The sequence below is a fragment of the Mytilus trossulus genome, chromosome 3 (genome assembly GCF_036588685.1).
Source record: "Mytilus trossulus isolate FHL-02 chromosome 3, PNRI_Mtr1.1.1.hap1, whole genome shotgun sequence".
Taxonomy (NCBI): Eukaryota; Metazoa; Mollusca; class Bivalvia; order Mytilida; family Mytilidae; genus Mytilus; species Mytilus trossulus.
In genome coordinates this window covers 79,689,565-79,705,277 of record NC_086375.1, presented here as the reverse complement: position 1 = coordinate 79,705,277, position 15,713 = coordinate 79,689,565, and the positions used below count along the sequence as shown (strand labels likewise).

Here is a 15,713-nt window from a genome sequence, read left to right as displayed (position 1 = left end):
GGTTTCAAAAATTAAACAATTTTCAAGATAAACAATGCTTTCTTGAGAGTTCTTTACAGTTCTCATCTTTCAATTAATCATGATTTTGCCGTGGAACTACGGCAAATGTTGCAAATTGTGCTTGTATGATAAATTGATTAAAATTGAAAGGCTGTTTGACCAAATTTATACAAATTAATTTTGAGGATTGTTACGACCCATTAGGTAATCTGATTACATACAACCACTAATTATGACACCTGTTGTGACTGTTGATTAGCGTAGGGTCATTTACATGTCATAATATGTTCCCAGGTAAAATGATTGATTTTTTAAAATTGATCAGAAAAACTTCAAAATCGGTAAAAAATATTTTTTTCGGGTATATTTATTGAAAATCGGGATTTTGACCAATTTTACAATCCCGATATCGGGATTCGGGTTGAGGGGTAAAAATCGGGATGATACCGTGAAAATCGGGATAGTTGGCAGGTCTGAGTTTCAGAGGAGAAGATTTTTTTATTAGATTACTAAGATTTACGAAAAATGGTTAAACATTGACTATAAAGGGCAATAACTCCTAAAGAGGTCATTTGACCATTTCGGTCATGTTGACTTATTTGTAAATCTTATTTTGCTGGACATTATTGCTGTTTACAGTTTATCTCTATCTACAATATTATTCAAGATAATAACCAAAAACAGCAAAATTTCCTTAAAATTACCAATTTAGGGGTAGCAACCCAACAACAAGTTGTTCGATTCATCTGGAATTTTCAGGGCAGATAGATTTTGACCTGATAAACAATTTTACCCCATGTCAGAATTACTCTAAATGAGTTATAAGCCAAAAACTGCATTTTACCCCTATGTTCTATTTTTAGCCATGGCGGCCATCTTGGTTGGTTGACCGGGTCACCAGACACTATTTTTTAAACTAGATACCCCAATGATGATTATGGCCAAGTTTGGTTTAATTTGGCCCAGTAGTTTCAGAGGAGAAGATTTTTGTAAAAGTTAATTCCGGACGCAAAGTGATGAGCCAGGTGAGCTAAAAACTGAACACATTGTGGAAATTCTTGATTAATAATGAGTTGGGGAAACACAATTTCATATAAAAATACAAAAAAAATATCTGAAGCAGCGTTTATTTCCTGAGCAATAAAATGTAAGCAATACTGAATAATTATTTTGAAAATGATACATTTATATACATTTTGTACAATAATCAAGGGGAAGAAAGTTTTTTTGAAAGTATTTGTACTTTAAATAGCATGATGGTGAAGTGATTTAAAACAAACAAATCAATGAAAACAAGTAATACTTTACTCCACTGACAATATAAGTATCAAGAATAAATGTGTTTAATTTGTTCCCTTACAATTATTTCATATCACAGTAGTCTCTAAACACACATTGTGATATTATCCAATACATAACAAATAAAACGAAATACATTACTGTATTAGCTCAATAAACATTATAATGGATGCAACACATAATGGTATTTTCTATGTGTTTATCAACCAAGAACACATTGAAGTATCTTCTTTTCCTTCAACCATGCAACAGAACACATTGTGGAATTTTCTATTTCATAAAAAAAGTCTAATAGAACACACTGAAGTATTTTGATTCCACAGAACACATTGCGGTATTGTGTTTACCTACACAGAAAACATTGTGGTATCATGTTTACCTACACAGAACACATTGTGGTATCATGTTTACCTACACAGAACACATTGTGATATCATGTTAACCTACACAGAACACATTGTGGTATCATGTTTACCTACACAGAACACATTGTGGTACTATTTACCTACACAGAACACATTGTGGTATTGTGTTTACCTACACAGAACACATTGTGGTACCATTTACCTACACAGAACACATTGTGGTATCATGTTTACCTACACAGAACACATTGTGGTATTTTCAATTCCTTCACCGATACAACAGGAAATTTGGTTATTTCCAATTCGAATAACAAAGCGGATAATGGTATTATTTCTAATGGTCCAACCTTGATTTGTATACTAAATTTAACTAGAATAATTAAGACCTCAAAATTTACCCTCTTATTCCAGTATTCAAATTTGAAGTATAAACAACTTGGTTTTTACCCAAATTCATTTCAAACATTGACAAAATAATTTGACAAAGCTATCTAAGTATGTAAAACTCTGATACTTTTCCCTAGATTCCTATCAACTCAATAAAGTGCACCTGCATAGAATACTTTTACATTATTACATTTTTTACCAGCCTGACACTTTTATACGTATGAATACTGTTTCACTTCTTTATGAAAACGACTGTTACCTGAGTATTTAAAATTAAAACACCAGACTCCTTTTTTGTTGTTTGAAATGTTAACATGATACAATTTTACGATTCCATTTTAATTTCTGTTTTCAATACTGACAGTCCATCAAACAGTTTTGTCAAGTTGACCTCAGAATAAGCATTTTTTCTTAACCATTTGGTAGTAACATTCTTTAAGATGTCATAATGTTCTTTGTAGTCCTTTAGTCTTGTATTAGCCATTGCTGAAAACATAAAAAAGTTGTGTTTTAGACCAGCCATTATTGTAATACAGATTTATCACCCCGTATAACCCCGATACAAATAAATCTGGACGTTGACGCGTTCGAAGCGATAATCAGGACAACATTTGGGATGACAATAACTTTGAATGCCTCTCTAGAACTTATTTGAGTATATATAAATATGTCAATGAGCATGTTAGTATCTTTATTCAATTATACAGTTGTTGTAAGTTTTAGATATTGTATAAAACGTTTGATTAAACTGCTAGATGCAAAACGCACAGACATGGTGCAATTTCATACGGTTTACGATGTAAACAATGCTGAATATCTTTTCGTGCATACACCTTTGAGTATTAATACCTTAAGCAATACTAAATAACTATACATTGAATTACTACGTGCCTTCAAATGTGCCCTAGAACTTAGAATAAACGCAATATCATACAAAATAAATGTTCTCTGACTGTATTGTTCGTTCCACCAAATGTGTCGCGTTCGTTATGCGTTTTGAAATAATCACTGTACAGTTCGTTGACAAAAACCGTGACAAACACTTTCTTGTCAAGGTTTTCGAGATGGTGTCGGCGACCCTTTTTCTGTATTTTATTGTAAATGTTTATCTGTTAACTTAGTCAAAGTAGTTGAACTTAAAATATCTGTCATACAAAGCCAAAATTGAAATATGAAACTCGCGTACATCTGCTTGGAATGTTTCTATTGAAAATTGAGACTTTCAATGTTTTTCCAGATGAAATGAACAGTTAATAAATATATTCCAGAGGAAAGAAAGTTTCAAAAAGTATAGTACAGTCATTAAAACTTTAATGACTTCCTTTTCACAATTTGAGGCTCTTCCAAATGCCGATGTTGGTCCAAATTCGCCTAGACGAAAGCAGACATACATGAAGGAGCTCGTTGAACTTAATTTGCCGAATGCCATAGATGGCATTCCAACTGCTTTATTTTTTTTACATGCGGAGCTTTGTAGATGTGGTGTGATGGCCAGTGAGACAACTGTCCATAAAAGTTTAAATGAAGTTGGCGTATAAACTATTATAGTCCAATGTACAACATTTAACAATGAGGAAAACCTATACAATACAGTCGCCTAAAAAAGGCCCCGATATGAAAAAAAAATATGAAAAAAAAAGATTAAACTAACGGTTAATGATTTATAACTTATGAAATGACAGATCTATATAACCAATGTACTGCAGGATTCTGACGTTGGACCGACAAAATAAAGTGCGGCAGGTTTAAACATGTGAGCCCCCAACCCTGCCCTTAACATAGAACACTGGTGTAACAGCACAACATGATAAAAAAGTTCAGTTGCAATTGGCTAAACTCAAAATGTCGGTACAAGGCACAAAAACCATATACATAAAATATCGACAAAGGAGTAATTGTAGTAACTGATAGTTATTTCAAAGCGAATTACAACTAAGAAGTAAATCGTGTATCCAAAGAGTTTTAATCAGTAAATCCTCCGCTTTAAGTAAAGACGTTATAAAACGCACGAACTTGTGCAATGCCAAATATGAACAGTATCGAGAGGATGTTCGGTATTATGAGTTCTCATAAGTGTGCATAAATTGTAATAACGTTAAGTGATGTTTTGATTTAACAGGTAGAGCAAAACTTTCTATATTGTAGCCAATTGGGTTTTTTTTTATCTATAAAAGAATTTGGTGAAAGGTGACTGGGAGATATACTATAAGTTATGATAACTTTGGTCTTTTTCCGATCGGCAGTAAAAACTGACTGAAGTTGGCCACCCATTTAGTTGTGTGGGATGTAACAGTACACAGTCACGTCCTATCGGAATGGGAATATAAAATCCAATGTCTCGTGTAAAGAGAGTACCAAGCTAACTACACAGTACGAACCCCTGCAAAAACTTCAAGAGAGGTCTATAAATAGCCTGTTGAAAGGCACCATTTGTGTCCTTATAAAATATACATCATTTTATCCAGTGGCAATCCAAACGTCCCTGACGTAATTTCGGAGGGTCTCCTCACAGGACTTACATGTTTGTGTTGCTACTTTGTGCTTATCCTGAACATGCATGGCATATTTGCAAGTGATAGTTAAGCAACCAACAATCAGCCATTACGTACGCGTGTCATAAACAAATAAAAGGGTCCATATATTGTTAAGTACCAACAGTAAAGAAGAAACACAGCAAATGTCTAAGGTTAGGTTTGTGATTGATGCTTTGCTAACCCATAATTCACCAATGACGCCAAGGGTAACTGAGGAATAAAAATATGGTCCCTGTGGTCTTTTGTGAAATAAATCAAAATTTGAATGAAATGCATATGGGTGAGTATAGACTTTAAAGGTGTTTATAATAACCAGAATGACCTGACCAATCATTTAGATTTTTGCACCACAGTAGAAAGACTGTAATGTTCGAGGAATTTAAGCATAATCTTTATACCATAAAAATTAAACAAACACAAAAACATAATTAAAGAAAGCAAACCAGTTAATATTGAGTGCTGTCTCTTCATCTTTACATCTTCACATTAAAGTAACTGTATTACTATTGATGGCTTTCAGTTACATGTTCATTGCATACACCTATTCTTGAGCCTTAATGTAACTCTATGGTAATTATCTATGACCCCCTTGGACCCGCATCTGAGATTCAGGCCAAAAGGCTTAACCTATAATCCATTGATTATATTTGATTACTTTCTATATCAAATAGAAGATGCGGTATTGAAACAGCTCTTCATAAGAGACCAAACGAAACAAAAATGAACAACTATAGGTCACCGTACGGCCTTTAACAATGAAAAAGCCCACACCGCTATTAATAGATATAGGAAGATGTGGTGTGAGTGCCAATGAGACAACTCTCCATCCAAATAACAATTTAAAAATTAAACCATTATAGGTTAAAGTACGGCCTTCAACACAGAGCCTTGGCTCACACCGAACAACAAGCTATAAAGGGCCCCAAAATTACTAGTGTAAAACCATTCAAACGGGAAAACCAACGGTCTAATTAAGCACACCGAAATAACAAATGTAGTCAGTGCATGCGAGAAAACTAACGGCTCAATTTTTGCACAAAAGTGTGAACAAAAAAATATACAACCACTGAATTGCAGGCTCCTGGCTTTGGACAGGCACATACAGAATATGGCGGGATTAAACATGTTAGCGGGCACCCAACCCACCACCTAACCGTACATTGACTGTTGTATGGTAAACACTTTCAAATATGCTATGAAATTAGAAATCGGACGTGTGTATATGTATGCTTTGTCATAGTTGCATCTGTTGAGTTATTGTATTTTCCTACCAATTCACACTTTTGTATACATGCGGATTTTTCTAAATGTAAAAATTTCCTCCAAGTGTTTTTCGACAATACAACTGACATTATGGGTTGCTGTCTGCATGTTATGATGGTAATTATTATTTTCAAGCATGCATATTGGTTATAATCATATCAAAGCATAATCTAATACATGCAAAATTCATTGACAAACGCAATATTTTGTCAACGAAGCGTACAGTATAAAAAGGTGTAATGACAACGAAGCGTACACAACATGAAAATAGAGACATTTTAAAACGTGTATTTTTTTGTTTCTAGATACAACATAAACAAACGATCTTTATAAGTTTGTTAATTTATACTATGAAGTTTTCAAAAATATATGTTTTAAAAACTATGAGGTACGAGAAACATTAAGTTTTGAATGTTTAAAAATACCAAGCACGTTTTATCATTGATATCGTCGTGCGGTTTTTTATGTTTGTATAAAAAAATGTCACATTTTTGAAAAACCTTTTAGTAACTCATGAGTATTATGGCAAAGAATATATTGGCGCAAAATATACGAAGAATAGATATTGGATTGTCTTTAAAAGTATGAATTCCTTACTGTCTGAACTCAGTGCTATACGGTGTGCTCGACTCGAACGCGTCAACGTCCGGTTTCATCTGTATCGGGGTTATACAGGGTGTTTATGTTGACTTTAGACAAAAGAAATAGTTTTCTGTGAATAATCAAAGGGAGATAACTTGATATATTTTTGTTATTTCAATTATGTTTTTTGTCATCTAAATGGTTCAATCTACATGCTCTGTTAATTCTTAATATATATTCTGACATTGACCTAATATTTATGTAAAACAACACTACCCAGCATGCTTTATATGCTAGTCATTAGATTAAAGAAGACTTTGCTGAGAATATGTTAATAACTTACATTGTTCTTTGTCAGATAATTTCATCTTCGCTCTCTCATAATCAAATACATGCTGATAGAAACAAAGCTGTGTATACAACCAGGAATCTGTTGTCTGAAAAACAATAATACATACTCATACATTATAGAATATTTCTTTGTTGAATATTAGAGTACTTTATTATTTTGAACAATACCTTTTTGATTTTTTCTGTCTTCTTTTAATATATTTCAAATATCGGTATCATAAGTTTATACAGATCGGTCAAATATTCCTTTAATTAGTTTCTGATTGGTATTCATATGTCGAGAGTCTTATGCTTAGTGATAAAAACACGACCAATTTAAAACTGTATACATGAAAGTTATGATGTTTCAGTTATATGGCCGAGAAAAAAAAGGTCCATGTTTCCGGTAACCCGACCGACCCTGTTTTTTTAGCCCCGACTCACTTTTTTATTGGATCTTTCAAAAAAAAATATAAAAAATTATCAACCGACCCTGTTTTTGACACAGGCTTTTCTGATAGATGACATAATATTTTTTCTCTCTTGCTTCCTCTTGCATAGAAAGCTAGTGAAACATTTTATTAATGTCAAAAGTTATTCCAAATAAGTTAAAATCCAAGAAATTTGCACAGCAGGTGCTTCAAAAACATTGCAAATGGCACACTTCCGGTTTTTGAAACTAATTACGGATCCGGATTTGGAAAAAACATGATAATTTTCCGGATTTCATTTACGATGTATAAAAAAAAAAAAAAAAAAAAAAAAAGAATTCCGACCTACCAACCCTATTTTTCAAAATTATGTAACCGGAAACACAATTTTTTTTTTTTAGGCCTAATGTTTTCAGGATATCTTACCTGTGTATGTAGAATACCCTTATTACAAGCTGAACAGATAGGATGGCCTCTCTGAAAGGTCAGAGGTAATTTCCTTGTGACCATCCCGCAGGCTGTATCTTCACATTTCATCCAGCCCTGAATTATAATTAGAAATCTTTAGTGCTATACAAACAAGACTTTGCATGCAGTTGTACACGCAAGCTAGAGACCATTTGGTGTCATTCTATTTTTAGGGGCCAGCTGAAGGACACCTACGGGTGGGGGAATTCTCACTACATTGAAGACCCATTGGTTGCCTTCGGCTGTTGTCTGCTCTATTGTCGGGTGGTTGTCACTTTGACACATTCACCATTTCCTTTCTCAATTTTATTTTAATACAGTACAATAGACAATCATATATTCATTCAACAGATTGAAAAAGTAGTAGGTGTGGAAAAATGTGCAAGAAAGTATTTGTTAAATGAATGGTGATTGCAATATAACTTTCAATATTAGATTGGGTTCATAAAAAGAACACTAATAAATATGCCCATATTCTTCATTTCTAAAAGGGGCAATAGCTAGGATATATAAAAAATGTGATTTTATTTTTGTTCGATCATTTAGGAAAGTGAAATAATGAAATAATAATTCGCTTTTAGCGGCTAGTATGGTTTAACTTTGTCAAAATAAACTAAGAAACATTGATGATGAATTATTCACTTGCAAGTGAATAATTTTACCTCATTAAATCCATATTCATGTGAACTTCCAATTAAACCCCTTAGCTAGAGATGGATAACACATGCATTGTGCATGTTGATTTATTTAAAGGAAAAGAATGTCAGCATTGTTTGTGAAACAAAAGTAAATCATTTGATTGACTGATTCAATTCACAAAATATAATTCTTATACAGGTAAAAACAATTATTGACATATATTTTAAATGATTAATATGAAAATAAACAGACCTAGAAAAATCCAAATGCACAAGTTTGTTTCCATTTATATGTATATTTATGTTTATATGGCTTAAATGACTATTGTAGTACTCAAGAGATCAACTCCACAGTTAATTAGATGACGTGAAGATTAAAATACACCATAACAATACAAATTCTCAAGTCCATGCCCTGAATATTGTTTGTATTAGACTTTTTATAATATAGACAAATGTTTTACATAGTTATAAGTGAAATGTAAAATTTTGAGTCAAATCAGTGAACATGAATTTGACAGCTAGGGCCCTTTTAAGCATCATGGTTTTTTTCTAGATTTTTTTTTAAAATCATGTGCATTAATACAAGGTTCATCATAAACCTCAGTTTGTTTTATATCCATTTCAAGTTCTTACCTGGTAATAACTGCGGACATGTTGTCTAATATCATTAGTAAGTTGATTTACCAGCTGGTCAATAATTCCAGCTAGCTGCACTTCACAATCTTTGTTGGGACACTTTGACAAGGTACATTCCAAAAACTGCTCCTGGAAAACCATATAAAATCTTTAGGAAATCTAATTCATGAAGAAACTATGAATCAGATAAAATCCTTACTATTTTTTTAAATACCTTCTATCCTGCAATAACTTCAAATTTAACCATAAATTTTGCCACACAAGTGGTTAAAGCTGAGTTACTTAAAAGATGTTTTGTAAGTGAACAAAGATTTTCTACTGAATGTCAGTATTCTGTCTACTTACAGCCCCAGTGAAAACTCCATCAAATATAATTTCTCTGCCACAAGTAATACCAGGACAGACAAATTTAAATCTGTGACAATCTTTATATTTCTCTTCATCAGACATCTCAACACCACCTAACAAAGCATCATCGTCATCCATCTCCTCTTGTTTGGCTGCATGTTTGTAACCACTAGGATCTAAACCTGAAAGACCAGAGAGAATTCCAATTACTGTCTTTTCTACATGTAATAACGATGCTCTGGTTTTCAGTCAATTGATTTATTCAAAGTAAACTTGATAAATGACACTTCTTTTTGGAATCAGATTTACATGAAATGTACTATACCATTTTCTTTATTTTATTTCAAACTTTTTTCAGAGAAAACAAATTTCCTTTGTAATGTAATTATATAGCTAAGCTCCAAGAGTTGCTATTATTTTTTAAGCTTATATAAAACAATAAATGACAGTAACACTCATCAAGAATGGGAGAGGCAATGACATAAACATTCATAATAAAAACAAAACAAACTTGAATTCAAATTCAACAACAAATCAAAACAAGCAACGTGTATTGCATTTTCATTAAAACAGACATTTGGTTGACAAGGAAATGTCTTAGAACAGATGTATTTTTAAATGGTGTTATTGCTTGTAATATCAATCAATATGAAATAACTCCAGTCGTAGCTTGCTATGCTTGTTATATTTTGAATTTGATAATTTTTAAGATTGATGTTTTTTAATAGTGAAACATATGAATTGCACATCACTATAGTTCTTTTTTATGATGTTTTTACAAACAAGTTCTTGATGTCAGCACTTCTTATTTACTAACCTAGACACTCAGCTAAGTGTGCAGCATCAGTACCATCTATTGGATCACACAGTCTGGCTATCACAGGGTGCACTTGATTTGCAAGGTAATATTTAGTATCTAAAAATAAAAATGTTTATCAACATATTTTTGTTGTTTGTTGTTTTAACTGAAAGAAGTAGGTTATTTAGCACAGTGTCTATGAATCTCTTAGTAGTGTTAAATTACCTTTTCATTATTTATATAAAAGTGTTAATTACCTTTTCATTATTTATATAATAGTGTTAATTACCTTTTCATTATTTATATATCTACCGACAGCTAAAAAATTTCCTGCATTTTCAATCTTTACTTTATTTCAAAACTTTTACAACATAATTTAGATAAATACTACTGTATGTACTTCAAACTACCTACATGTACAAATTTCTTCCATAATACAATCATGTAATTTTAATAAAAAAATTTTAAGGGTTTTGGTGTGGTCTAATGTAATAAGTATCTATTCATTATAACATCCTTACCTATTTTAAGTGTCTCACTTTTAGCCAGTTCATCAGGGTGATAGGCTCTCTGTGAAGCTGGTAAAGTTGATCCATCCTGAAAATAATCAACCAAATAGGAAAAAGGTCAATCAAAGTTCAGGCAATAAAATTACAATTTGACTAAATTTTCATAAGTTGTAAGCAGTTTCTAAATTCAAAAGGTTTTATGATACATTTTTATTCAAATGCACATTTTTTTTAAATGACATCTTCAGCACAATTTTCAAACTAATTTTATTAACCATATTATAAAGTCTAAAACAAATACATGTTTATGATAGTAAGATATTGATGAAAAGAAAACATATTTAGCACATGAAAGTTTTTTTAAAAGTCTAAACTGTTTAAGCACCATAAAGGTAGCTCTTATTTGTTGATCCTGAAAAATTAGCGATGATTTCATTGGATGGATGGACTAGCAGACATAAACCATTATACCACCCTTCCTTTTGGAACAGGGGTATACAAAATGGTGATACATTTATGACTTTCTTCTCCTCATTTTATTTTTCCATTATCATTATTTCAGTTAGTATATTTTACTGGCCTCCCAGTATGTATGTTGATCATTATAGATTTGGTTTATACCACACATTTAACAGTAAAGTAACATGTCATCTTACTAATTTTGATTGATCTAAGTTCTCTCATCATATCATAACAGGAGTGTTTTCTGATTATTTGATGTAATAAAATAAACTTACCTCACAGACGACATATGCTACAGTATCACCTGCCTTCATCTTCCTACCACCTTTACTGTTAAACCTCATAGCTACCTGTACATGAGGGAGGCTCTTCTTATCAGGGTAATCCTCAGGGTTCTTTGTCAATTGCTGCAAAACATCAGTTTTTTTTAGAGGGATATAAAAGTATTTACTTGCTACATTTTATCCACATATGTTAAGAAAATAATTCTGAATCTTAAATTCTTAAACACAACCTGTACAAACTACATTTATTTGACTTAAAAACATGCATTTTGGTTTTTCAATTATATCTGAATACTTATAATTGATTTTAGTATCAACTGGGCCACATTTAAAAGAATGTCTGTTTCCCCTCCCCAGGGTCTACCCTTTGTAAACAGACCAGGCAGGCAGGTAATTTTTTTTTTTTAAACTGGATGTCATGGATGGTTTGACTTGTCCACTGGAGGCCACTTATCAGTTGTTAGTGCTCAATTTGAGTGTATTTATTTAGATTATCAATCCTTTTGCTTTCAAGCACTATTCAAAATATGCACATTTAGTGCATAAAACTAATGTAGCATTAAAGTGTATATTTACTTCTTTCTGATTTGACAGTTATAAACGCTTTTATTAATAACATATTAATTAGTGTTGTCAAATCGTACACTCTTGCCTAACCGGTTACTCGGATAATCGTTCGACCGATTAACCGGTTAACCGGTAGTTTTAAGTTGTCGTTTGAAAGCCTTTTCAATAGTACCATACATGTACACATAGTTATAAGATGTGGTATGAGTGTCAATTTGACAACCTTTCATCCAAGTCATAATACTACGATTAAAGAATTGAAGTGTGTCCTTTGGCATTATAAGGCTTATAAGGATTCCTGGAGAAGTTTGGTTTTAAATAAACAAATACATCGTATCAACTATAGCATTTGTACCAACTTCGTATTGAAAGATACAAAAAAAAAACGTCTTGATCTCATAGAATTGAATTTGTCTGAAACCGATCATTGTTTAATTCTCTCTTGTTGTCTTCGAAAATAATGTGGAGTGTTTCAATTTGAAGTGATTAATATAAAAAAAGATATGGTATGATTGCAAATGAAACAATTCTCCACAAGAGACCAAAATGACACAGAAATTAATAACTATAGCTCAACATACGACCCGTTTCTTTACTTTGTTTGCTTGTTTCTCTAAGCATAATACTCGTACTATCACGTATACCATGAGTACATTAACGTAAGTTTGCATTTCACAATTTTTAAGGTAGCATTTCAAGAAAGACTAAACCTTGCACTACGGAGGTTACACATTTAGATGTTGGTTTACACAATATTAAATCCAAAACGAAATAATGAACTAATTAGTAAAATTTACTCGCATCTCTGATTTAAAGTTATTGTTAAAAAAACATGTTACCAATCATGTTTCTTTAAGGTCCTGCCCCGAACTGTAATTAATTTATGTATTTAGGATCAACAATAGCAATCAATATACTGGACAATTGATCTGTCAAATTAATAACCACGACGACAATTTTCAAATAAAACATAGCTATTTAATGATTTCCATGCAAATTTATATCAAAACTATAAAAATTGAAAAAAAAGTCCGGTTAACCGGTTAGCGTTTTTGATATTTGGTATTCGGTCGTTCGACCGGTTAACCGGTTAACTGTTGACAACACTAATATTAATACATGTAAAATTTGACATTATAAGGGATGCACCACCTTCAAATGACAAAAACCATTATCAGACTAATAGTAATGCACAAAATGCATTTGACGTCCTAAAGAGAAAAGCTAATACTCAGGCAAACTCGAAAGTGCCTTCCAAACTTGATGAAACAGCATCAAGATTATACTGGTAAATACATGTATGTTAAAATTAGTTAAGGTAAAAAAATTCTTTATTTTCTTGAAGGCTTGAATTGCGTATGGTTCATATCATTATAAATTAACCTGCCCCACATCAACTCAATTTCTATATACATCCCAAACTTTTGGCCTGGAAAATGGTGTGGGAGGGGCTAAAATGGTAACATTTTAACCCATTTGTGTCAAGAAGAGTATAAAACCTTTGAAAAGTTTACGACGATGACAGACATATAGTGAATAGCAATAGCCGAAATAGATGAGCTAAAAAATTAATCACTATCATGTTGTGTATATAATATTTCCCCTTTACAACTACAAATTTTTTGAGGGTATCACATAATACCAGGTAGTTGCGGGGTATAAAAAATGACAAAGTCCACACCTGTAAAAAATTTTGGCACCATTTTAGCCCCACCCACACCATTTTCCAGGCCAAAAGTTTGGTATGTAGATAGAAATTGAGTTGGTGTGGGGCAGGTTCATGTATAATGACATGAACCATACACCATCTCAAGCCTTCAAGAAAATTCTTACCTTAAATAATTTTAACATACTTACCAGTAAATCTTGGTGCTGTTTCATCAAGTTTGGAAGGCACTTTCGAGTTTGCCTGAGTATTAGCTTTTCTCATTATTAGGACGTCAAATGCATTTTGTGCATTACTATTACTGTAGTCTGATTATTGAATTGTTATTCGAAGGTGGTGCGTCCCTTATAATGTCAAATTGGACATATTTGAGTCTCTTGTCAAAATCATGAACAACTCATATTTCTAAAGCAAAATCGGGGTCAAAAGTCACACCATTAGCCATCTTATCAGACACAGAAACTGTCACTTCATCTAATTTATTTATGTTGTGACCATCATCTGTAGTTAAATTGTTCAACAGGTCGTTCTATGTTCACCTTTTTGAAAAGCTGTATAATCTATTTACCACGATTGGTAACACCTTTGACGCGTCCTTGTACTTAATTCGTACAGAAGACGACAATGCGATGTTGTCACCCATTTTTCAAGCAGACAGTTTACCCTCGATACATTCCGCTAAATTGATAGACAACTCCAGAGAGTTCCTGGAAGACTTCCGGTAATATCGAAACCAATGTTAGAATGGAAACGAATTATTTTCGGGAATAAAAAAAAATCCGATTTTTTTGGTGCAAATAACTTTTTGACTCAGGGCTTATTTTTGACCCGTTCGGGGCGAGGGGAAACAAACATGTTTTTTATTTTGGCCTTGGTCATAATATTTTGAAACATAAATACCTTTGAAATATGGTACAATTCCACTGGAATATCATTATTTTTGACTTTTTCTCCAACTTCTATAAGTTTACTGTGTATTGTCTCAACAATTAGTTCTCTGTTTTCTCCTGATAAGATCTGACCAACTACAAATCTACAAAATATATTTATTATTACATTTAATCCAAGCACAAAAGCTATTGTTTTCTCTATTTCAAATGTAATATGAAATGTAAACCTGGTTTTGATATGATGATGGAGGGTAGTATCATTTGTTCAAGTTAATTGAGATCTCCAAGTTATTTGGAGTCATGTCCTAATGGCAAAACCAAAGAAAGGCATTTACAATTGATGTCATGTTAAAAATCAAAATTCTATGACCATTTCAAATATCTATATTTAGTATAAAGCTTCTTAATTATCTTAAAACCCACTTATGATCCCTAAACATTCCTGAAATGAAACAAGAAGTTTGCAATATATAAATCAGCTCCCTTAGTAATAAGTGTTGGCATATAAAAAATTCTAATAAAAAATATTACAGCAATTATTAATGAATAAATCTTACTCTCCAGCTTCCTTTGCCAGATCACACCAGTCTCGTCTTACTATATCTAATCCTTTCATTTCTTTTTCTTCTATCAGTGAACCATCAGGAGCTTTCTTTATACTTAAGGCTGCATATTTCTTCTTTTTAAGTAATAACATGGACTTAAACACATAGTCAATGTCAATTTCTAAAAGTCTATATAATTTGTTAATTTCTGCTTTCACCTACAAAACCAAAACATACAAATCAAAATCTTACGAAACAAAATAATACATGGAAAATAAAAAAGCAGCATTATTCCTTTGTTTTGCATTTGTAAGTACGGATCATGTTAAAAATAAATCTTAGAGAACAGATTGACGGTCTGAAACAAACAGTTTTTATTCTGTATAAGTTGTGTTTTAACGTTTATAAATGACACTTGAATTTTATGTGTAAATAAAAGAGTTTTACTGTGTATTTTAACTGTTGGATATTAACTTTTAAATATATACACCATATATTTTAATATGTATATAGTACTTTTACTTGGAGATCATCCTTAGTGTTCCTTATAAAGGAAGCTTATAAGGAGAGAAGAAGAAGAAGAAGAACACGCACATTCCATCCTTAAACCATGTCCTCATGACCTTGAAACATCAAGGGATCAAATGGTTTTGTTTAGCTTTCATAGACATACTTCTATATTTATTTATAGAAAGATTGATTGATAA

The 15,713-nt window shown here is 32.1% G+C and overlaps 1 protein-coding gene across 7 annotated transcripts in view; it reads right to left on the bottom strand.

The window, feature by feature from the left end:
- Positions 1-482: 482 nt before the first annotated feature.
- LOC134712564 (DNA polymerase alpha catalytic subunit-like) overlaps positions 483-15,713 on the bottom strand; it is a 59,857-nt gene continuing 44,626 nt past the window's right edge. For 2 of the 7 annotated variants that reach the window (XM_063574259.1, XM_063574261.1), the window contains 10 exons: positions 15,019-15,224; positions 14,472-14,604; positions 11,330-11,461; positions 10,605-10,680; positions 10,102-10,200; positions 9,282-9,466; positions 8,934-9,065; positions 7,618-7,734; positions 6,774-6,867; positions 483-2,537 (listed from right to left, as the gene is read on the bottom strand). In XM_063574259.1, coding sequence (XP_063430329.1) covers positions 2,377-2,537; positions 6,774-6,867; positions 7,618-7,734; positions 8,934-9,065; positions 9,282-9,466; positions 10,102-10,200; positions 10,605-10,680; positions 11,330-11,461; positions 14,472-14,604; positions 15,019-15,224 — 1,335 coding nt within the window. In that variant the 3' untranslated portion in view covers positions 483-2,376. The remainder of the gene's footprint in view (positions 2,538-6,773; positions 6,868-7,617; positions 7,735-8,933; positions 9,066-9,281; positions 9,467-10,101; positions 10,201-10,604; positions 10,681-11,329; positions 11,462-14,471; positions 14,605-15,018; positions 15,225-15,713) is intronic. The other 5 variants (XR_010106296.1, XR_010106294.1, XR_010106297.1 and 2 more) reach the window with 5 other exon arrangements.